This window comes from Syzygium oleosum, unplaced genomic scaffold (assembly GCF_021117445.2).
Source record: "Syzygium oleosum isolate NSW1041296 unplaced genomic scaffold, Sole_v2.1 Sole_v2.11, whole genome shotgun sequence".
In the NCBI taxonomy this organism is placed as follows: Eukaryota; Viridiplantae; Streptophyta; class Magnoliopsida; order Myrtales; family Myrtaceae; genus Syzygium; species Syzygium oleosum.
Genome location: NW_026607495.1, coordinates 4,242,952 through 4,268,663, shown reverse-complemented (window position 1 = coordinate 4,268,663; position 25,712 = coordinate 4,242,952). Strand labels below are relative to the sequence as shown.

At 41.0% G+C, this 25,712-nt stretch overlaps 1 protein-coding gene and 2 pseudogenes across 1 annotated transcript; all 3 read right to left on the bottom strand.

The window, feature by feature from the left end:
- Window positions 1–2,174: 2,174 nt before the first annotated feature.
- Window positions 2,175–9,085, bottom strand: LOC115673836 (cysteine-rich receptor-like protein kinase 10; annotated as a pseudogene).
- Window positions 9,086–12,550: 3,465 nt separating this feature from the next.
- LOC115673861 (cysteine-rich receptor-like protein kinase 10) lies at window positions 12,551–14,441 on the bottom strand (annotated as a pseudogene).
- Window position 14,442: 1 nt separating this feature from the next.
- On the bottom strand, window positions 14,443–16,464 carry LOC130139313 (cysteine-rich receptor-like protein kinase 29). Its single transcript, XM_056316049.1, has 2 exons — window positions 15,614–16,464; window positions 14,443–14,687 (listed from the first exon to the last, which is right to left on the bottom strand). Exons 1-2 carry the CDS (start codon window positions 16,383–16,385, stop codon window positions 14,449–14,451), a joined length of 1,011 nt encoding a protein of 336 aa, XP_056172024.1. The 5' UTR covers window positions 16,386–16,464; the 3' UTR covers window positions 14,443–14,448.
- Between the last annotated feature and the right edge of the window lie 9,248 nt (window positions 16,465–25,712).

Here is a 25,712-nt window from a genome sequence, read left to right as displayed (position 1 = left end):
TCCAGTTTTCTATTTTTGTGGAGAATTTTGTGGGCCGAATTTGAGGAAGTTTCTTTCATGAAAGTTGTTCCCAACATTTTGAAGTATAAAATATTTTAAATTTGGAATTTTTGGAGTCCATTTGGGTCGCACGAAAGCCCATTTTCAGACCGTATTAAAACTGTCCGGAACACTGTTCATCCCGACCTTCTTGTCTTGCCGAAATTTTATAAAATTTTCCAGATCTATTTTCAATAAACTTCCTTCACCAAAGTTGTTGGTGACTTTCTTTTCTATGACATATAAAAATTTCAAAGATTTTCAAGGTGATTTGGGTGTTGAAATAAATGTATTTTGAGGACAAAATAATCTGTTAGAGTGAACTGATTCTGGTCTGATTTCGAGGGACAAAAAGGCATGGTTGCAGATTGAACCGGATTTCGTGATCTTCATAAGAAATGTTTATCAAGATGTTTTTTATGATATATCCAAAATTTAGAATTTTTGGAGTTCGTATATGCGATTGTATGGTTTGTGATTGTTGGTTGGTTCTGGATTGTGTCTTGGACTGAATGTGGCGTGTTTGTGTGCCGAGAGGGTGTGGCCATGAGGCGTGATGGTGTGATTGCGCATTGAGTTCGCGTGCCAAGCATGGGTGATCGTGTGGTGTTCATGTGGCGAGAATGTGTATTTGTGCAGTGTATGTGAAGTGTGCGATTGTGTGTGGCCGTGTGTATATGTGGCCGTGTGGTACGTGTGGAATGTGTGGAACAAAGGTACGAGAATGTAGGATTGGTTGGAAAAGTGATACCCTGAGGCGTGTTCGTTTACGCGGGGTGAGTCTGTCCTAAGGTGTGTTCGTTTACGCGAGACGATGCCATCCCTGACGAGGTGACGATGCCCGGCCCGACAGGATGACGATGCCTGACGAGTTCAGAAGACCGTTGGCCTGATGCGTTTTACGCGGGCGCGGTAGAAGGAAAGTTGAGTGTAGGATTCCGTCATGAGGCGTGTTCGTTTACGCGGGACGATGCCGTCCCTGACGAGGTGACGATGCCGGGCCCGACGGGGTGACGATGCCTGACGAGGTCAGAAGACCGTTGGCCTGATGTGTTTTACGTGGGCGCAGTAGTGGTGGAAAAGTTGGGAATGAGCTGGACTTGGCTTGACGTGTGAGGATTGCGAAAGTTGACGCATGGCGTGAGTTAGTGTGCGAGTGTGGTTGTATCGTGTGATATAGTGCTCGATTATGGGGTAAAAATTGCTAGGCATGGTATGGGACGTGCCCAAGTGGGTTTTGCCTTATAATCGAGGCACGCGCGATTGTGATGCATCGATGCATGTGAATTCATATTACATGCTTTGGTTCTGCGACATGAATGATGCATCATTGTGGCATGTTGGTTGTATTATTATCTGACGTGCAGGGAGTTGTATGGAGGATATCAGGTAGGTTCGAGTGTGATTGTTAGTATGATTGGTTGTTTGTGTTAGTTATGTGTTGTTTGGAGGTACGTGATAGCCTAGGTGGGGTTTAGGGTGTGTGCTTATTGAGATGTGATCTCATGGTTGTTTCAACCAACACTTTCAGAATCCCGGTCTGAGCAATGAACCTTCCGCCGCCGCCGCAGCGTTTTGCAGTACCGTTGCACACCGACATCAACGTGGTAGAGTACCCGACAGACGAGCAGGAGACTCAGGAGGATTCAGATTCAGAGGACGAAGAATCAGACTCGAAGTAAACGCCAAGTAGAGGGCGTAGGGGCAAGTGTAAGGGTTGTAGAATAGGCTTTTGAAGCGTACTATTTTGGTGATAGGGTACCCAGGTTATCAATCCTTTTTGTTATCGGTGGTATGTAGTGTGGCGGTGCGGTGTGCTTGTATATATGTGGTTTTGTAAATTGTGGATATTATATAAGTTTGAATGAGAAATGAATATGTGCATTCTCCCTGATTACCCCAGTTATTATCGTCCGGGTATTGATGGTTTCCGCTATTGATATAAATCTCTTATAAGTTTAATTTGGGTCGGCGATACCCTGGGATGTCGCATCATTCGACCAGAGAAGTGTGTCGCGTGCTCGAAGGGGTTCGGGGCGTGACAGGGATGCTTAGTCCCTGCGATCTACTTTCGATGAAGAAGGCTGGATGCCGAGGGGATGGCAGGGCAATGGAGTTGCTGCTAAGCATGAGAACTACAATGGCCATGGTGGGTCTAATAGCCGGATGTTCCTAAATGCATAGTAAGCCAATGTGCAGGCATCGAAGCACTCCATCTCTTGAACATGACTCCAGGATAGTCGGGTCCAACACTTCCAGGGCGTGCCATCCCTCCATTGATTCCACACCTACAAGAATAACTCCGGAAAAGAGTGCCGACTGAGTTTTTACAAAGGAATTTAGATTTTACTTGATCAAAATTACAAAGTGTGCTAGGTATAATTTTTTGTCGCAGTAGCACTGTGATACTTACGTAACTAGCAAGATATTCACCCCCATCCAATTGGTGGTAAAAGTTATTCTTCTTGCCGCAAATGATCTCTAGAAGTAGCACGCCGAAACTATAAATATCGGATTTCACTAAGAATTCTCCATGCATTGCATATTCTGAAGACATGTAACCACTACAAAACCGAACATTAGCCATATGTGTGTTGCAAATTTTGATGCACATTGCTTAGTATCCCTAAATAGATAAAACGAGTAAGTGCAGCATCCAATTACAAAGTCATCCACTCCAAAACTTAAACTTACAAAGTCCCCACAATTTTATTTGTGGTAGCCTGAATTTGATTGACTCCAAAAATCCTTGCCATGCCAAAATCCGAAATCTTCGGGTTCATTTCACTGTCTAACAAGATATTGCTACATTTTAGGTCCCAATGGATGATTCGGAGTCGAAAATCTTCGTGTAGATAGAGCATTCCTCGAGCGATTCCAGATATTATTTTATAATGTAATGGCCAATCCAATTGTCTCCCTTTTTTCGGAATCTGCATCGTTGCACTCAAAATTCATTAATGTGCTAGCATGTGGAACTTAGTCTAAAATTCAAGGCGAAGTCCTTCACACAATTCCAAATATATATATGTATATTCTGATTCATCAATGTAGCTTAAAGAAAAACGATAATCAGTTGAATGAACAAAAACCTCTTAATTCCAAGGTTTCCACAGCTAGTGAGATCTTGACAACATTTGATTTCTAGCAAATTCGGCATTCTGCACATAAGAAGGTTAAACTGCAACATACCAAATAAGAAGTAATCAAGGCTTTTATTTGGCACAAACTTGTAGGCCAGTAGCTTTTCGTCTCCCTCCAAACAAAATCCAAGTAGTTGCACAAGGTTTCTGTGTTTAAGCTTGGCAACTAATAGAACTTCATTCTTGAATTCTTCGTCACCTTGTCTTGAGCTTTGTGATAGCCTCTTCACCACGATTTGTTGTCCATTAGGAAGTCTACCCTAAAGTGCTTTGTATATATCATTTAATTCCTTATCATGACTTCTTAAAAACTAACATAAAAAAGCTTTACATGTTTCTTTTTCTTTGAAATCATTATGTGTGATTCATACGCAAAGCATTCTTGATCATTTCCAATCAATATGTAATACGTAACTGGAAAACTTCACCGAAGCCACCTTCACCCAATTTTTTTTCAGGAGAGAAATCATTTGTCGCTGCTTGCATTGTAGCCAAGTCCAATTGCGAGGGCTCCACGGTAGTAAGTTCATTTGCACCTACATTACCAAACAAGTCAATGTGATTATCAAATTACATCGACAGTGGCTCCTAGTGGCTTTTATAGGGTTGTCAGTGCTTCGGAACATTATCACAATGAAGAGCACCGGATTAGACTGGCATGGTTGTGTACCCCTACCCAAAGCAATCTTTACTCTTTAGATAGGTCATGACGGGAAAAAAAGAAACAAAATCATCAATTCTATAGGAGACATAGTAATGAGATAAATCTCTGATCATGATCACTTCTTCATGCTGAGGGTAGTGTTAGGTCAGTCAATTGCGGTGCAGATGCTACCTATGCTTGGAGGGAATTGTTTTAGGAGTATTTTGAGGCCTCGTTATGTGGTCGGCAACTGTGAATCTATATCACTGTAGCATTACTCATGGCATCCTAATGGGATCTTTTTGGATGTATCGCTAAGGAGAGGCTTAAGAAGGCTGCATGAGAAGCTGGCGCCTCGGCCGACTGCCTCTTGACCCCTATCCTCACTTTCCGTATCGTGGTACCTCAATGATTCTGCTCTTCTTTGAACTGCGAAAGTGGCTGATATAATTTGTGCTCTGAATGGAAATGGCCCGTGGTGAGGTCTGAAGACTCGGTATCAATCCAGGCAGCTGCTTGTGGTGTAATTTGTCCAAAGCCCTCTTTGGAAGACCGAGATACTTGCACTGCTGCTTCTAGTGTCATTCTTACCTCTGCTTCAGCTTGGGATTGTCCGGAACAGAGGCACAAGAGCGAAATGGCATCGGCCGATTGGCTTTCACCTAATGTGCTGAGGTTTGGATTCATATTTTCGTTGGCTATACAAGAAAAGTCGCCTATATATCAAGGAATTGACAGATAGTCTTCTAACGATGGCCAAACACTGTTTTTTCTGTCATGAAAGCACTGAGATTAAATTCCATTTGTTTTTTGAATGCAGTTTCTCTAAGCAAGTCTGGAAGAGAAACCGTACTTAGTCAAGGGGTTATGGGGTTATTATTTGTCTATATTTAAGACATGGTTTTAATCTTAATGAGGGCAATTTTCTTTTCTGTTGATAGAGGCTTGAAAGCCAAATTAGTATTGGTTCAACGTAGGGACCAGCCTGATTCGCGAGTTGAAACAGATCCAATGCTCACCCCTAGTTATATAGCAGCAGTACTAAATTGATAAATTGGCAAAATTGAAAAGTTCGGGACTAAATTGGCCATTGTATAATAGATTTAGACTTTTTTGACAATTATCCCGTAGAGCTAATGTAACATGTAATTTTTTTTTCTCGTTTTAATGTTGATTAAAATCATGATAAAAATCATTTTTCACAGACAATTTTCCGCACAACATAGCTACACTATAGCTACAATTATGTTAAACGGACTCTTAATTTGTATGTGTTAAATATGTCTTGAATTTTATGTTCTCGGTCCGGTTCAACACCCGACCCGACATATTTTTGTGCGACCCGAAAATTGAGATTTAGTTCGCGACGCGGAGAGTTGGGCCGATAGGCCCAACTCGTAGAGGGAATTTTTTTGGGAGCACTATTTATACCGCGGCTAGGTTTTCTCATTGTGATATAGAGAGAATTTTGTTTTCGGAGAGTTTCGTGAGCCGTGAGCTTTTGTCGTTGTTTCGACTTCTGAAAATTGTACTCTTTTTTATTATAGTGGAATTTTGTCTTGCCTCGCCCGTGGACGTAGATCACGTTGTGATCGAACCACGTAAATCCTCGTGTTCTGTGTTTGCTTTTCCGCGTTTGCTACAACAGTATGATTCCTAATGGAAAATACAGAAGTTTCATAATATGCTCAATTAATATAATATAGATGGTTTAACATGAAAATAAAGGCAAATAGTCAATTTACCGCTTATTCCTTTGACGACTTCATTCGTCTTCTTTCCCTTTCTTCGAAGCAAACAACAAGTGAGAAAGAGAAGTACCGTGGCAACCCCAACAGGAACGACAATGGCAATGGTTATCACGGTAGATTTGTCGCTTTCTCCTGCAAACGTACCATTACAAATGTGAGGCAAGTGCCAAACTAATCTTATCACCTTTTAGATGAAAGCATGTCTAATATTTAAACATTCCAACACTCTGCTTCACTAGGTCAGGATTAGGCCTTAAGACTGAAGTGTGAAGACTGGTAATTTCATATGCAAGAAGGGACCTTGAGAAATCTCAATAGAGAGGCTTAAACGAGAAAGTATAAACTTCAATTGCAATTCCACCAGCATTTGCAATTTTTTGCTTTTGGTAAACTGACGGGACTGAAGCCCCACAACTGAAAATATTAAGAAGCAAAAAGTTTCTAGGATGAACAACCCGTGCCCCCGTCCCTAGAAAAGCTTAAGTGGCTATGGGATGAACCAACTGCCAAGAAATCCACGATGAAATCGGAGAATTATAGGGTTTACAATCAATCAAATGCTCGAGTGCTTCTCAACTTTAATTGCACTCACAAGTAGTTCCTAATTGCGTTTACTCACAATCTCTCACAATATCGTGATGGACTCAACTTGGAATTATTGCTGCCACTGCAGCACCCGTGCGCTAGGGTTTAAATCTGTGTAAAGAAATCTTATACATATATTAACCACCGCAACAAGAAGTCTAATTCTGGTCTTCTATCTAATTCTGGTCTTCTTTATGAAACGCACACAGAGCTGGAGTTGTTGGAATTCCTTGGCCAGACTTAGACATGGACATTGACTCTGATGGATTTGCCTCCAACCACTATAAGCAATTATTCGAACCCTTTAGTAGATAAAGTGAATCAAGTTTTGCCCATGATACTACCGCATCCTTCCATTTTAATCAACACCTCATCTGATAAAATCAACAAGATTAAGCTTATTATCCTTCTCCATCACCTTTGCCTTATCTATCTCTTTCATCTTTTTTGGCAACTTATCCTTACTGTCCGCGGCCTTCAGCAAACTTTGGTTTGTTAATAGGGCACACATCTTAATGATATTGTTCCTTCCCTTGAGCTTCTCAATCTCAACTTGCACTCTGGAGATAATTGCAAATCCAATATTATAGACAATGATTAAACAAGCATAAGGCCTTAATCATTTTTTCAAATCCTAACCTTAGCTGTGATACCAATTGTTGTGAAATAATGCTAAAGCAAACACATCTTGCAATTCATTATCAAACACGATATACCGAAAGTACTATAGAAATCACAAGGTACAATAATGACACCATACAAAGTTTACAATCACTACAACACTTAAGTGTTTCCCAACCTTAAATTATAACCAATAAATTCCTAATTGTGTTTACGCACAATCTCTCACAATATTTCAACAAGAAAATTCACAGGGAGAAAAACAAACTTATGATTATTGCCGCCGCTGCAGAACACGAGCACTTGAGCTTAAATCTCTCTAAGAAAACCCTTATGCACATTGACCATATAAGCATCCAATTTTGGTCTTCTTTATGAACCCTACATCGAGTTGGGCTTGCTGGGATTCCTTGGCCAGACTTAAACATGGACTTTGACTCCGATATGGATTGTGTTTAATTTGCCTTTCAATTTGATCCACACTTGAGTCAGCAACCAAGTTCCTCGTCTTCATTCTCAATTGTTGAATCTAATTTCTAGTTATATAATGAAGTTTTTCACAGTTTAATGCCTTCGAAGGAAAGGTCGTTAGTTCTACATATATATTATTCTACTTATATAAACTGTGATTGGGTGACTGGCCTTAATTTTCCTTGAGAAAAAACCCTAAAAAATTCTAAACTATGCCATTGTGACACCAATATCCCAATTTTTTTTGTGTCACCAAAAAACCCAAAACTTGTACAGTGTGACACAGATACCCTCAGTCACGGTTCTGCCCAAAATTGCCGCTAAAAACCCGACGAGGATATGATATGGCATTACTAATGTTTTTCGAGGACAAGTGGCACAAATAATAAATAACAAATGCACCATAAAAATGAGTTTTTGAGGTAAAAGTGAGGTAGAATGGGTAGGTTACTATACGAGCAATGATAAGAAGAGGTTAGTTTTTATTCTTTAACTAGCAATAAATTTAAATTTGAAGGAAATCCAAAGCAGGAAAGTAACTAAACTGAAGAATACCCTTTGAAAAGGGGGCCGCTATTTCCACGCCTTCATTTGCTTATCCTTGCCCTCAAAACTTAAAATGCCAAAACAACCCACGGTGGTTCCTTCAGTCTCCACAGTATACTTTTCTCTTTCACACATATTTTTGGGATTAGTACATTAGAAGTCCTAAAACTTGTTACGAAAGTGTAATTGAGTCTTAAAACTTACAAAAAGTGCAATTAAGTCCAAAAACTTGTCAAATTGATACAATCGAGTCATTCTGTTAACATCGTCCAATTTGACTGATGGAAAATGCTGACGTGTCTTTTTTTAATACTTTCTCTCTCCTACGTGGTGATGACGTGATTATAATGACGTCATTGTGGTTCAAATATGATTTTGAATACAAATTTATTTAAATTAAATTAAAAAAATAAGCTGAATTAAACAGAAAGAAAGGGGTTGAGAAATTAGGCGGTGAGGGTGGGGAATGGCCGATGGCGGTTGGCAGGCTCCGGCTAGGGATTGGCAACCCTCACCGGCTATAGGCAAGGGCCTACAGGCCCTCGCCAAGGTCTGGCCAAGGCCGAGGCTGGCAGAGTTTGCTGCCCGTGGTGGCCCCGAGCAGACTTGGGCCAGCAATGAATGCCATAAACTGTGATTCATTGAACGGACTTTGATAGTTGACTAGTACCCATGAAGATGCATCATAGGTTGAACATATCTCCTTTCGCAGAAAATATGGACCAATCGATACCTTCTTTTTTGCCAAAAAGCATTTATTCAATAAAATTACATGATCTACTAAGCATTTATCAATAACATTTTTTTTATCATTAATAGAGCATGTAGATTAAGGGCATATGAAGAATTGATTGTGTGAATCTCACGCACACCCGCATAATTTTAGAGGCAAAAAAAAGACACTGAGGCTATTTACCTAACTCCTGAGCAAGAGCCAACATACCTGCTGGTGGAGGCGGCACATCTCCCTCCTGTGATGGCAGTGGTGGCGGCGGTAGCGGTGGAAGTGGCTCACTTACCGGGTTGAAGAACCGATGATTGGTCTCGAACAGGATCAGGCAACTTGGCACCATGAACCGTCCACTTGTGTACATGTCACAATACTCCCTAATATTCTGGACACCTATCGCTAGGTAGTCATTGCATTGCTGCTCCATCAAGTCCGGCGTGCACTGCACCAACGCATAGATCATGTCAGGTCCCGCTGATTCATTCCTCGATGCATACTTTCTCTGTGAGCTGCCACCCGCCGCCTCGGCCAACAGACCGTTCAAGAGCTTCCTCATTGCTGCGTCGTACGTGTCCGGGCTTGAGACTTTGTCAAAGGATCTCAACATGAAGATGGGTTCTATCGTGACTGTGCTGAAGAACAAGGCGTTTATGGTGCAAGCAAACCTGAGAAGAAGCATAAGAAGGAGAGTTGGAGAATCCATTTTTTTCAATAGAAGTATTATTACTCAACAAGCTCGTTCTCTAGGTAATATGACTACCCATAGGGTGCAAAACAAATTGTGTTGAATTATTTTATATAGGAGCAGGCACTTTAGATCGGACACATCATTAGTTTGAGAGAATATTATTTTATTAGACATTTGAAAAAATCCTTTGTACTTTTCTTTTTAGATCGACAACTTAACTTCAATGTTTAAAAGTTGTAAGTTTTAAATTTACATTGGTATAAGAATACGTTCAAGATCACAAAAAGTTACATCTTGCAAAACCTTAAATAATAAAAGGCTAGAGCCATCATCCGCCTCACTAATTTTGTCCTAAAATATTCATTTTTGGGCTGGGTGGATTCGAAATGAGTGGCCAAATACATTTTCAAAGAGCATTGTCATACTAAATGATCTAAAGAATTTGAATTTAGTAATGGAAAATATCACAAAAAATCCTAAACTATGCCCACTGTGGCACAAATACCTCAAAATTTTTTCGTGACACCTAAATTTGCCAATTGTGACGTAAGTACCATTAAATTTTTTTGTGTCACGAAAAAATCCAAACTTATATATGTGCGGCATGTATACCCTTTATATTAGTACTTTGATATAAGTTCGGGGGTTTTTATGAAACAAAAAAAAATTGAGGTATTTGTGTCACGATGAGCAAGTTTAAGGATTTTAGTCGTACAAAAAAAGTTCGGGATATTTATGTTGCAGTGAACATAATTTAAGGTTTTTAGTAATATTAGCTCATTTAGTAAATATGAAAATCACAAGAATTTAACAAATGTCGAATCTTAAGAAAGTAAATTTGTTGAAATATCTTATGAAAATTTACCACATCATAAATACTTCAGCGGACCAAAAAAAACACACAAACCCCATCAACCAGGATCACCAAACTTTTGCAGAGTTGTTGCAGAGTTGTCGTGCTTCTGAGTGGGCAACATTCAAGTCTCGAGAAAGTGTCGACTCCTTTGACTGGGTCTCTATCTTTCGTAAGTACGATAAGACAACCGGCGAGGAATTTGAGTTTCGAAGAAGCATTGACTCTAACGGAAAGACAAAGACTCCTTTCGAAGGAGTTCTGTGTCTTCCTGCAGGTACAATAGGACAACCGGCGAGGGATTCGAGCCTCGAAGAAGCATTGTCTCTAACTGAAAGGCAAAGACTCCTTTCTGCAATTGTACGGGAAAAGGAGCAAGTTTGTCTAGAGAAAATTAAGTCCTTGTTGGACTTTTATGTTGGTCTACGATTTTCTTAAGCACGCTGGCCGTACTTCCCATATTAAATGCTCTGCATGTGAAAGGAAGGAAGAAGACGAAGACGAAGACAAATAAAACATTGGAGTTGGTGTGTGTGAAGAAAGTGCAATGGATATTCACTTCATGGGTCAAAGAAAGAGGACATGTGCGTCCATTTTTTCTCTTCTTCATTAATGCATGCACACTGTGCATGCATGCCATGAAAATGGAGGGCCCCGTTGCTGCTTTCATTTAATGCAAATAGGAGCCTTTTCTTGTGTTTTATTCGGCTGAGTCTCTGAGAGTGGAAGGAGAATAGCATGCGAGTGGACTTCTTCATGTAGAGAGAGAGAAGATGAAGTGCAATGATGATGGCCATTGAATGATGTAGACCATCGCTTGTGCATTATAAAAGAGAGAGACGTCCAACGAAGGTTCGAGCCAAGTTCCATTCGGTGGCTGAGAAAAGAGAGTTTTTCTCGTTAGGGACTATCTTGTTATAATTACGGCCGAGTGATTTAGCTAGTTAAATTCTTGCGAATATAATTTGTTTAATATCTTGAGTGAGATTTCACTAAGAATTATGAAGAATTAAATACTGAGTGTAATTAGAGGCTGAGAAATACTGAGAGAGTATTTAAGTGCTCGAGTGATTGTAATCTCCGTTATATCGCTTGTTTTCTATGGTGAAATTCCGTGCTGCTCTCCCTGTGGACGTAGGTTCCGATATTCAGATCGAACCACGTAAATCTGGTGTTCGATTTCCTTTCCTTCATTCGGACTATTTTATCCTATTCACTTGGCTATTATTCGCAACAAGATGATTAACAAGGTGTTGGCAAAGAAATTCGTTCATCTCCTCGTGATTTTAGTTTCAACTTTTGTCGAGAACACAACAGGAAAAAAACCATGAATGCATTAATTCGATGTGGGGTAGTGTGTGCTTAAGATCGCACGAGGAAATGGACCAGTTAAGATACTCGAAAGCTTATCCGGACTTCACTTGACCGGCTAGCTATACCAAAAAATAAAGTTGACACAACGTTTTTGTGTTACTTCTTTTGGTCGGGGGAACTTCCACTTAAATTTCCTATTTCATAATATTAAAAATAGAAGCCTAGTGTGCAGTGCTAGTGGGAATGGGAGAATCTGATATGGTAAACCAAGGACGACCAAAAAGTCTCTCGAGCAATAACTCAAACATAAATTTTTTTTGTAAATGAAAAAGAAAGAACTTGCAAATTGAATGATTGCTAATGAATGGATGAACCGTACTTTGATCTCCTAAGTGGAAGATCTACCCCAAATTTCAATTCCCGATCGGCTATATATGTAGCTTAATATCTATACAATCTCGAAGTGTATATTTCCAATACCAAACAAGAAAGAAAAAGCACCTCCATACATCCATAACAATTATTCAAAACCAAACATAAGTATAGGATATTGAGAGTGCAAGTAACATATATTTTTATTATTTTTCATACCTCCAGATTCAAGTTCAAGCTCAAAATCGAGCTCTTCAGCTCCAGTTCGAGTTAAACTCGAGCTATGTACTGAGATTTAATTTTGGTAATCAATCTTACGAAAGTCAAGTTTTGGCTTCTAAAACATTTCATCAAGTAAAAGCTCAAGGCTTGTTGAATAGCTCATTCAAACTCGAGGTGAGTGTCGCAGTCTAAGTTTATTTGAGCTGCGTCCTCGAATTACAATCGATGCACACTTCTCAAATGTCCCAATAGAACAAACTTCCTATAGCAAGCCTAGTACTTAGAATCTCAATCTAATGAGTCGGTCAACTGAAAAAAACAAAAAAAAAAAAAAATGGACCGACGCAAACAAATGCACCACTTGTGGGAGATATACCAGTCGTGACACCATCAATTAACTACCTAAGTTATATCAATAAATGAAATATTTAGATCAGAAAATTTGATATGCTGGACCCAAAACCTAGAAACACGCCTCATGCCAGGAAGATTATATCGCGGTCAAACTATAAATAACACTATCATTATATGGGAACACAAGAGTTCAAACTGGTCTAATTTGATATGCTGGACCCAAAACCTAGAAACACGCCTCATGCCAGGAAGATTTTATCGCGGTCAAACTATAAATAACACTATCATTATATGGGAACACAAGAGTTCAAACTGGTCTTGTCTTACCTAACTCATAAAATATGCCAGTAAACTATAGTTTAATTGTGATTATAATAGGATGCACCACGAGAGGAAAAGACCTGGCTAGTTTCCGTTGTAATGCACAGGGTATGTTGATCTCCCATTTTCTAAGGCTACCATGGGTACGACTCTAATATAGAGGCCTCAATTTAGAGAACTAGTTCGATTTGCTTCTTGATCTCTCAACCTCAGATACCCTCGAACTGTAATCCTGCATGGACGGCATATTAGATTCGATGCCACTGTGCATGAAGTATGCAGGTCTCGAAGGCACTTGGAGTGTGACCGAGTGGCTGTTAAGCATGAGAAGGACTGAGGCCATTGTTGGCCGGCTAGCCATGTTTTCTTGGACACATAGTAGACCAACGTGGATGCACCTCTCAATTTCAGTGCTTGAACCAGAAGTTATAGAGGGATCGATGATGTTCGATATTGATCCTTCCCTCCAATTCTTCCAAAGCTGCAAACATCTGACAAACATTGAGCAGATTTATCTCTGGAATATGATGCAATATGAGAAAGTATGTTCTTATACTCACATAGTTTGTAAGGACCACCATGTCATCGCCCATGCGGAAAAGATTGTTCCTTTGACCACTTATAATCTCCAGAACCAGCACTCCGAAACTGAACACATCTGATTTGACTGAGAAGTTCCCGTGCATTGCATACTCTGGCGACATATATCCACTGTGCTTCACAATAAGTCCATTATATTAGCTCTACAATTTGCCTTGGTTCTTTTGATAAGCATTAACTCTAGTATGTTGCGGCACTTACTAGGTCCCCACGATTCGGTGTGTCTCAGCATGAGTTTGGTCCAACTCGAACAGTCTCGCCATACCGAAATCTGATATCTTAGGATTCATGTCTGAGTCCAACAAAATGTTGCTGGCTTTGAGGTCCCTATGGATGATACAAAGTCGAGAGTCTTCGTGTAGGTAAAGCATCCCTCGAGCGACACCCATTATTATTTTGTGACGCCTATCCCAGTTGAGAATTGCCCGCTTCAGGGGATCTATGCATTTTGGTGGAATCACATTCTATAAGACTACCATTAATCATTTTGTGAGGATCTAATTTCACGAATGATAACGTGAGAAACATACCAAATATGAACTGATCAAGGCTCGAATTAGGCACAAACTCGTAAATGAGAAGCCGTTCGACTCCTTCTAGACAGAAACCTAGGAACCTGACCAAGTTCCTATGATGTAGCCTAGCTAGTAACATGACCTCGTTCTTGAATTCTACTTCCCCTTGGCTGGAATTCTGCAATAGCCGTTTCACCGCGATTTCCTGTCCGTTGGAGAGCTGACCCTGAAATTTTGCCAAATCAGGTCCTTGTGAGTATCAATCGGTACAATGAAGCATTTCGAAGAGTATCAAATTGATGTCATCTTTGACTATTTGGTTGCTTAAATTTTGAATACAAGAGAGTAGAGGGTGTGCTCGGTTCATTATTACCATGTAGACAGCACCAAAACCACCTTGTCCAAGTTTCTTGGAATCAGAGAAGTTCTCCGTTGCCGCTCTGATAGTGCTGAAATCAAATTGCAGTGACTCCGTCGTGCTAATTTCACGCACAACTTCACCTAAAAGTGCAAAAACGCGTCATTCAGAGTGAGCATCATTATCTTTTCATGGTTTTCATAATGAAAGTTTCACAAACTTTTAGTTTATATAAGTGCACCTGCAGGCATTACTCATATAACCTAAACCGTTAACCCTTATAAAGTTTTTGGCCTAATTGTCGAAAGTGATGCAGCTCTTACTACTTTGCTGGTGCAAAATCATAGTCATTAGTCAACTTAATTACTTTCATGATCTTTTTTAACCTCATGAACAGTTGGTGTTCCAATGAAAAGGATAAAAACTCGCCTTCAACACTTTGTCTGGGCTGGTTCATCTTCCTTTTCACTTTCAGAAGCACGACAATGCCGGTGACAAGTAGGGCAGAAACACTTGTGACGACCGCAATGATCACAGTCATCATCAAATTACTCTTTCCAACTGCAAGAGCAAAGGCACATTATGTTTATAATCATTGCTCACTAATTACTAAGCAATACATTGCAGAAATTACTCAAGCGCCATTACGACTGTGGAAACGAAACACATTTGCAAAGATATAACAAGAACAGATACGCAACACAAATTACGATGTGACAGATACATCGTGCCGTTCTTTGATAACTCAAGGTAGAGTTATTCGGATTTCTGGATTTCGTCAACCTACCAATTTTCGTCTAATAAGATTCCGAATATATGGTATTATTCTCAAAATTTTAAGTTTTAGGGATAATTGGTTGCCTTTTCGACTTCAATTTCATTACTTTCACGAATTTCTTTTGGAAATCAGAGTAAAGACAGTGAAATGGTTTACAGAAATACAGCGGAACGAGGAACTATCCAATGCAAGTTTAGAAATTTTTTTGCAGATTTATTAGACGCTTCCACTGTGCACATATGGGACCGGAATATACATGCGGGACCACCAACCATGGATTTTCTCATCTTAGAGGACCACCGCAATGGAGGTAACCATCATTGTGGTGGAAACCACTGCTAATGACAAAAACCTGTGTGAAGCAATATATACATACGACAGCTTGTGAGCTATGATTGCCATAAGTTGTGATTCAATTAACTGACTGTGATAGTTGACTAGTAGCCATGTAAATGCATCAATATTTAAACGTATCTTCTTTTCCCGAAAAGAAATAAAATCACATGATGAACTGAGCATATATATTGACAAAAAGAAATTGAGCATATATAAAAATAAAAAAATTGAATGGTTTATAGAGCATGTAGATTCAGCTCATATGAACAACTGATTGTGTGAATCTCACGCGAAACCCGCATATTTTCATAGAAAAAAAAAAAAAACAGACCCAAAGGCCGTGTACCCAACTCCTAAACAAGAGCCAACATACCTGATGGCAACAGTGGCGGTGCCGGAAGTGGTTCACTGACCGGATCGAAAAACTTATTATTGGTCTCGTATAGGATCAGGCAACTAGGCACCATGAAACGTCCTCCTGTGTACCTAACACAGCACTCCCTGATCATCTGGACACCTATCACCAGGCAGTCGCTACATTGCTGCTCCGTCAAGTCCGGCGTGCACTGCACCAATGCATAGATCATGTCAGGCCCCGCTGATTCGTTCCCCGATGCATACTTTCTCAGCGAGCCGCCACCCGCCGCCTCGACCCACAGACCGTTCAGAAGCTTCCTCATCGTAGCGTCGTACGTGTCTGGGCTCGAGACGTTGTCAGCGGTTCTCGCCACGTAGGTGGGTTCTGTTGCAACTGTGCCGAAGAATGATGCGTCCGAGTATCGGATGATGCAGTTCCCAGTGTAAAGGAGTGCCTCCTTCTGGAGGGGGCAGAGGCGGCGCATGCTGGAGGCCAAGGCATTGAGGCAGGCGCGGCAGCCCAGAGCGGTTAAGTCGCCGCGGCAGAGACCAAAGACGTAGAGGGTTTGCGAGGTGCTGGAGACAGCGGCAGATACATTGAAGAAACCGTAGGAAAGGGACAGGGAGTTGGTGGTGGAGATGGAGGAGAGGAGGGTGGTGAGGGTGGTTTGGTAGGTGCTGTTGGCGGTGAAGTTGCCGGTCGAACCACAGTAGCTCGCTGGGAATTGGGCGTTTATGGTGGAAGCAAACATGAGAAGAAGCAACAGAAGGAGATTTGGAGGATCCATCTTTTTTTTTTTGGGTTTTTTGGGTCTCTCTTTGATAGACCCAAAACAAAATGTGTCTAATCATTTTATACAGGGGCGGCCCCATGCCAGGCACACTAGGCCTGAGACCTTATTAGTTTGAGAGCATATTATTTTATAAGACATTTAAAAATCGTGTGTACTTTTCCGTTTGGATCGACATCTTGCTTCACTGTTTCAAAGTTGAAAAGATCTTGAGTTGAGTTTTAAATTTACACATAGATATAAGTGTTAAAAATATATTTCGAGTTTGAGCCCGAAAGAAAAATCTGAATATTCCGAATTGATATTTTGTGGACGTTCGAAATCGAGCAAAAGGAAATATTGGAAATCATCTTTTTTACTGTGCGTTGAAGAGTTGGACTGAGTTTGGAAAGTCAATCTTGGACGTGTGGCTAATTGCATCAGAGAAATAAAAAGGAAATTAGAAAGATATTCTTTCCTAATTCTAGTGGGAGTCACGGTCAACAAAGGGAAAGCCCAAACCATACTTTGTTGACCGAAATATGCAGGTTTCCAATTCTGAAGTCGGCCAACGAAAACTGAAAAAGGAAAGTGAAGGTGGACTTCGTTGACCGAAGTTCACAGTTTCCTTCTCACGTTAATGTCGGCTACTGTGCATGTTCTTTCTTGGATATATATATTGGATCGTGGATTCCTTAAGCGTAGTTGTTGATGCAGTCCTCTTGAAGCGCCCTTTTTCTAAGTGAGTGCTTGACAGTGGGTTCATGATTTTGTTCGTAGAATTACACCAAAAATTCAAGTGTTAGTAGCGATTAAATCTTGTGGTAAGATTTGTGTACAATTCTTTCGTGAGATTGAGAGATTATTTCATGAGGAATTATGAGGCTAAACACTGCGTGAGTTATTGAGTGTAATTGGGGCTTGGGAAACACCGAGAGTGTTTGAGTGACTCGAGTGTGGCTGTAATATCCGTCGTATCGCTTGATCTATAGTGAAATTCCGTGCTGCTCTCCCCGTTGACGTAGGTCACTACGATCGAGCCACGTAAATCTGATGTCCGATTTATTTTTTTATTCTGTCAATTTTATTGTTCGATCGCTTGACTTTCGCAACAATAAGAGTACGTTCAGGGATCACAAAAAGTTACATCTTGTAAAACCTTAAAGAATGAAAGGCTGGAGCCATCATCCACCTCACTAATTTTGGCCTAAATGATCCATTATTGGTTTGGGTTAGCAAAATATCATTTTTAAAGAGCGTTGTCGTACTAAATGACCTAAAGAATTTTGAATTTAGTAAATATGAAATCACACGACATAAACGAAGGGTTTAATCTTAAAAAAGTAAATTTATTGGAATATCTTATGAAAATTTATCACTTCATCAATACTTCAGCCAAAAAAAAAAAAAACACAACCCACATCAACCCGAATGACCAAACTGTTGTAGAGTTGTTGCAGAGTTATCATGTTTCTCTAGGGGCTACGTTCGAGTGTCAGATAAGTATTGACTCCTTTTACTGCGTCTCTGTCTTTTGTAAATATTATAAGACGGACCGCGATTTCCAAGCAATGAGCAATTCGAGTCACCAAGAAGCATAAATTTAATGGAAAAGCAAAGTTTCCTTTCTACGGAGTCTCTATCCTATGCAATTACAACAGAAAAGGAGTTTCTTTTGCAAGAATAATAGAAAAGCATTGACGCCTTCAGCCGAGTCTGTCTTTTGCAAGTATAATAGAAAAGCAAAGACGACCGGCGATGGCCAAGCAATATGGAATCTTTACAGGAGAAATCTTTACTAAAGATGATGTTTTCTCAACAGATGATTAATAATGTGTTAAGGAAATTTGTTCATCTTCTTGTGATTTTTGTTTCAAGTTTTGTTTAGAGCACTCCAAGAATAAAGTTCTGAATGAATCAATCCGATGTGGAGGAGCGCATCCTTAAGATCGCATGAGGAAGTGGGCCAGTTCAAATGCGCAAAAGCTGGTCCAGACTTCACGCTGCACCAAAAGAAAGAAAAGTCAAAAAATAATGATAATGTGACATTTTCATATTACTTTGTTCGGTAAGTGGAAACTTCCACTCAAATGTCGTATTCCAAAATTTGAAACGGGAAGCCTAGTGTGTAATGCTAGTGGGAATGGGAGAATCTGATATGGTAAACCAAGGACGACCAAAAAGTCTCTTGAGCAATAATTCAAACATAAAATATTTCGGAAATGAAAAAAAAAAAGAACTTGCAAATTTTATGATTGCTAATGACCGGATGAAACGTACTTTGATCTCCTAAGTTGAAAATCATTCCCAATTTTTTATTCAGATTGACTATTAACTGCTAATGATAAAAGTCTAGGGTTATGTGGAAAAAACTTACTTTCTCCGCGATATATATGTATATATATATATTTTGGTCGAATTCTCCACGATATATTGAAACGTACACTTTTATATCAAAAGTTAGTAACCCTGTAAGTTTAAAAGTAAATAGTTTCTAGATATAAGTGCCACGATAGTTGTGTGACATCCCAAATTCCACTTAGCTCCTACTGTACCCTCATGTTCTAAGATTCTGTTCTCTTATTCTCCCCAATCCAGATGAATCCGCACATATTATTAGTAAATCAACCACCACGTCGCGGAGCAAACACATCACCGACTGCACATGTAATCTACCACATCTTCTAGAGATCATAAATGCTAATAATACTATATCAACCATTACTATCAAATGATTTATACTATATATATCGATGGTTGCACAAGTATGATTCTAAATGAGGCTCTCACGAGATCAAGAGGTGGCTCGAAACAACATGGAGAAGTAAAATTTTGGATATTTTAGATTATATTTTCTTTTTTTCTTTTACTGTTCATTTTTTTTTATCTTTTGTTGTTCGGTTAATACAACAAAAAATCCTAAACTGGCACACTTGTGATAAATTTACCCCTACTAATTTTTGAGTGACCAAAAATCCAAATTAGTACACGAGTGATAAATTTTCTCAAACTAATTTTTGGGTTACCAATACCCCCTAACTCGTACTCTTGAAACATATTTACACTCTTTTAGTTTTTGTCAAATTTTACAATGAAATTACTGAGCTGGATGATATATGATAATAACTCAATTGACATGGCAAGCTTACGTAAAAATCCATATCAGTTTAGGATAATGTGACATTTTTATATATAGTGGTTACACAAGTATGATTCTAGATGTGGCTCTCACGCGATCTAGAGGTGGCTCAAAACGACATGGAAAAGTAATTTTTTGAATTTTTCAGATTATATTTTCTTTTTTTCTTTTACTGTTCCTCTTTTTTCATTTTTTATTGTTGGGTTAATACAACGAAAAGTCTCAAACTGATACACTTGTAACAAATTTACCTCTACTAATTTTAAAGTGACCAAAAACCCAAACTGGTACACTCTTGATAAATGTACTCCAAACTAATTTTTGGGTTACTAGAAACTCCAAATTGGTACTCTCGTGACATATTTACACTTTGTTAGCTTTTGTCAAATTTTACTTTGAAATTGTTGAGCTAGATGACACATGACAATAACTCAATTAACATGAAAAATCCATGTGAAAATCCATATCAGTCTGGGGTAAGCTTGTTTGTACTAGTTTGAGGTTTTTGGTATCTCAAAAAGTAGTTTGGGCTAAATTTGTAACAAGTGTATCAGTTTGGGGTTTTTCTTGGTATTAACCCTTCATTGTTCATCTTTCTTTCTTTCTTTGTCCATCACAATGATCAGCATCTCCAATTACGAACGAAACTGAAAACCACATCGATGCATAGAGAAGCTCACACCGAAGAACAAGCCATGGAAATGAAAGATCCACCGCGGAAACCCTAACCACAACCCCAACATTCGCTCTCCTCAAAACCTCCTAGTGGCACCAGCGTTCGCAGCCCCGTGCGACGGGCATCCTTGGCGAGCACATTCCATGGTAAATTTTTTTGAATCCGGAGAACCTAGGCCAGATTTGTTCAACGGCAGGCCTTTCAGAAGCTTCAGGGACTTTGGCTTTGGAGGATGATCTGCAACATTGAGAATGTTAGATTCAAGCTCGACAATGGACAAAAACCATCTGATTCGAAGCATGAGAATGCGTGTGGAGGTGATTTGGGAGAGGAGCACGAGGCCGAGCTCTTCGATTTTGGGGAGTATGGAGGCGAAGAAGGCCATGGTTCCTATTGCAATATTAGTGCGAAAATTGATAGGATATTACAAATTTAAATCCACATGAAATCAATAGAGAAATAAAATGAGGAACAATAATGACACCAAAGATTTACGTGATTCGGCCCAAGTGTCGGTACCTACTCTATAGGAAGACCACCTCGATGCATAGAGAAGCTCACACCGAAGAACAAGCCATGGAAATGAAAGATCCACCGCGGAAACCCTAACCACAACCCCAACATTCGCTCTCCTCAAAACCTCCTAGTGGCACCAGCGTTCGCAGCCCCGTGCGACGGGCATCCCTGGCGAGCACATTCCATGGTAAATTTTTTTGAATCCGGAGAACCTAGGCCAGATTTGTTCAACGGCAGGCCTTTCAGAAGCTTCAGGGACTTTGGCTTTGGAGGATGATCTGCAACATTGAGAATGTTAGATTCAAGCTCGACAAACCATCTGATTCGAAGCATGAGAATGCGTGTGGAGGTGATTTGGGAGAGGAGCACGAGGCCGAGCTCTTCGATTTTGGGGAGTATGGAGGCGAAGAAGGCCATGGTTCCTATTGCAATATTAGTGCGAAAATTGATAGGATATTACAAATTTAAATCCACATGAAATCAATAGAGAAATAAATGAGGAACAATAATGACACCAAAGATTTACGTGATTCGGCCCAAGTGTCGGTACCTACTCTATAGGAAGACCACCTCGATGCATAGAGAAGCTCACACCGAAGAACAAGCCATGGAAATGAAAGATCCACCGCGGAAACCCTAACCACAACCCCAACATTCGCTCTCCTCAAAACCTCCTAGTGGCACCAGCGTTCGCAGCCCCGTGCGACGGGCATCCCTGGCGAGTACATTCCATGGTAAATTTTTTTGAATCCGGAGAACCTAGGCCAGATTTGTTCAACGGCAGGCCTTTCAGAAGCTTCAGGGACTTTGGCTTTGGAGGATGATCTGCAACATTGAGAATGTTAGATTCAAGCTCGACAATGGACAAAAACCATCTGATTTGAAGCATGAGAATGCGTGTGGAGGTGATTTGGGAGAGGAGCACGAGGCCGAGCTCTTCGATTTTGGGGAGTATGGAGGCGAAGAAGGCCATGGTTCCTATTGCAATATTAGTGCGAAAATTGATAGGATATTACAAATTTAAATCCACATGAAATCAATAGAGAAATAAATGAGGAACAATAATGACACCAAAGATTTACGTGATTCGGCCCAAGTGTCGGTACCTACTCTATAGGAAGACCACCTCGATGCATAGAGAAGCTCACACCGAAGAACAAGCCATGGAAATGAAAGATCCACCGCGGAAACCTTAACCACAACCCCAACATTCGCTCTCCTCAAAACCTCCTAGTGGCACCAGCGTTCGCAGCCCCGTGCGACGGGCATCCCTGGCGAGCACATTCCATGGTAAATTTTTTTGAATCCGGAGAACCTAGGCCAGATTTGTTCAACGGCAAGCCTTTGAGAAGCTTCAGGGACTTTGGCTTTGGAGGATGATCTGCAACATTGAGAATGTTAGATTCAAGCTCGACAAACCATCTGATTCGAAGCATGAGAATGCGTGTGGGGGTGATTTGGGAGAGGAGCACGAGGCCGAGCTCTTCGATTTTGGGGAGTATGGAGGCGAAGAAGGCCATGGTTCCTATTGCAATATTAGTGCGAAAATTGATAGGATATTACAAATTTAAATCCACATGAAATCAATAGAGAAATAAATGAGGAACAATAATGACACTAAAGATTTACGTGATTCGGCCCAAGTGTCGGTACCTACTCTATAGGAAGACCTAGCTGCAAATATTTTACTATAATTGGATCGCTCATCCACTCAAGTGTTTTCCACACCTAGATTACACCCAAATCCAAATGTTTACGAATAAATAAACAACTTAATTTGAATGTAAAGTCACGGCACAAATCTCCCGTACGGGTGTTCAAAGAACTCTTCGCCAAAGTTCTATGTAGGTTCTCCGAAGAAACTTCACACGCAGCTTATTTATATGTGTGAGTCAATAAATCAGCTTTGACCAATCTAGAAATAGTACGATTTCCACTTGCCTAATTTTTTTAAGGGTTAATACCGCAAAAAACTCCAAATTATGCCTATTGTGACACAACTATCTTGAGTTTTTGTTCTGTCACTAAAAATCCTAAACTTGCCCATTGTGACAGAAATACTCATAAAAAACTCCAAACTTATACCGGTGTGTATATATGCCTTGGATGAAACATAAATAGAGTGTATATATGTCACAAGAGTATAAGTTTAGGTATTTTCACGACACAAAAAAAGTTGGAGATATTTGTGTTACAATAGGCAAATTTAGGGTTTTTTGTGAATTTTTTTTTTGAAGTATTTGTGTCATGATATGCATAGTTTGCAGTTTTTTTATGGTAGTTGCTCTTTTTTAGACAGAAGAAGATATTCTTATCTACTCCTCTTGTGCTTTAACAAGAAAAAATAGATAAGAACAAGAATCTCATCTAATGGCTTCAACTAATATGCGGTGAAACTTGACTGTTGATCTATGTCCACTTCTCATGGCCTCAATAGAATTCAAAATAGACATATCATATACCGGCTCAAACTAAAGGCATTATTTAACTGTCATGCCCCGAACCTCATCGAGGCCGTGACTCACTTCTCTGGTCGATATAAGCGACGTCCTAGGGTATCACCGACCTCAATTAACGATATCAGAGCTTTTGAACGATCAGCGGAAACCACAAATACCCGGACAATTAAAACTGGGGAGAATAGGGAGAATGCACATATCCATTTCTCATTATCGACTTATACAATATTCACAATTTACAAAACCACCTCTTCCAGAATATAAAAACACACCAAACTACAAACCGCCAATATATATATACACACCGTACTACAACCACCGATATCAAAAAGGACCGATGACCTGGATGTCCTATTCTCAAAAATGGTACACCTCCAAAAAGGTCTAATTCCAACCCCTACGCTAGCCCCTACGCCCCTTACTCGGCGCCCACTCTGAATCAGACTCCTTATCATCCGAATCTGAGTCCTCCTGGACGGTCTGCTCCTCCGAGGACTCCGGCTCGGCCTCAATCTCGATTGGGTGATTTATATCACCCGACTCTGCTGGGGCCTCGACCTACCCCTCCGATTCGGTCTCCTCATCAGACCCGTACTATGGTACAAACTCAGGGTCAATCCACTGTTCGTACGGGGGAATGTACACTGGTTCTCCCTCAGGTTCAACATGCTCATTCACAGGTTTCGCCTCGGGTTCCTCCTCTTCTGGTCCCTCCTCTGGGATCGGCTCAAGATCCACATCCATCGGATCATCTCCCGCTAAAAACTTTTCTGACTCCGGCTCGTGCTCAGCCCCTGAAGATCCCGGTGCCGCAGGCGCTGGATGCAGTCCAGACTGCGCCAGACTAGTTTCCGCACTAGTCAACTTGCCGTCGGGAGGGGGTATAGCAGACGGATCCCAATCCCCAACTCCATCAAAGGGGACGTCAAATCCGTGGACGGGACTAAACTCATCTATCCCGTCCCTGAAGAACCAAGCGGTGTATGTGTGGGGCTCCCACAAAGGTAGTCCTACATCTACAAAAATTACGGTAATGTGTTTAATCCAGGTCATATGGTCAGCCATGGGAAACTCTAAAACTTCATGTTCGGTGTGCATCGATACTCCAAAACGCTTAGGTGGCGGCGGCGGAGGATTCATTATTCCTGCCGGGGTTCTGAAATGTTTGGTTAAAACAACCGTTAGATTACATCTCAGTAAGTACAACCCTAAACTCCACCTAGGCTATCACGTACCTCTAGACAATCACAAAACACAATCACACACACAGTCATCACATAGCAAGCACATCATTTATTCTCACCTGGGTCTATCCTGCGTGCAACCTGCACGTTAGTCATAATCACACCATATGCAGTCACATGCATGTTCAAATCTCATTTCACGCAATCATTCCGATTTCACCACATCTTTTCCACATCACTCGCCAGTGACCCGCGTAATGGTACCGCCTTAGGTTCACTGCGACCAACTCATCACAACACTCCAAGGCCCGCGTAATGATACCGCCTCAGGCTGTGTATCTTGCCCGCGTAGTGGTACCGCCTCAGGCTCAACACCCACCACCTACGACACAACCCGCGTAATGGTACCGCCTCAGGTTAGCCGTCCTCCGGTAATACCGGGCATCGTCCCGCGTAGTAGTATCGCCTCCGGACGGAAATATCCCCGCGTAGTGATACCGCCTCAGGGATTTCCACGGCCACACATGCCATTCCACACACGATCTTTTTCTCATTTACATGCTCCACACTCACTTGCCAATCAATTGGCCAATCACACGCGGCCTGTGCACACAACAATTCACATACATTTTTCATACTCAACAAGCATTCAACATGGCTAATTTGACAATTAATTCGATCTGGCTTGAGTATGCACATAATAAGCATTTTTAAATCAATCAATTGCACACAAATGCACCCAATTTCATCACCACAATTCAGCCGTATCATAAACACGCAATCTACATACGATTTCTCATTTTTCCACCTCCAAACTTCGGCGAATCGATTCCGGTCCTTCACGACATTTTCTCACACTTAATTGCCGAATCCAAATATCCAATTTACGTACCGAGCACGACACCACAACACTCAATTCAGCTACCCACAGCCCACTTTTGACCTCAAATTCTCACCAAAATTTCCCAAATTAAATCCTATGGCCCGCTAATCATTTCTGCTCCTAAACCGTGCTAATCTGCATCGATAAAAACCCGAATCCACCTTAAAATTGTCCGTCGATACCCGACGTCCTGAATAAGGTTTAGGGTGCAACTTACCAAACTCTAGATTAACGCGGCTAGAGCGGAAAGCGACGGTGATCGGCGGGGACGGCGGCGAACGGCGGCGCGGCTCGGAGGCGATCGGCTGCATGCGGCGGCGGCGCGGCTTCCTTGGCCGTGACCCACGGCCACACAAGAGAGAGCCGGGAGGGAGAGGGGATGGCGTGGGGTGGTGGTGGTGGCGTGAGGACGGTGAGGCGGTGCGGCGGCGATGGGCGGTGGCCGGCGGCGGTGGCGCAGCGGCGATCGGCGTACGGCCAAGAGGGAG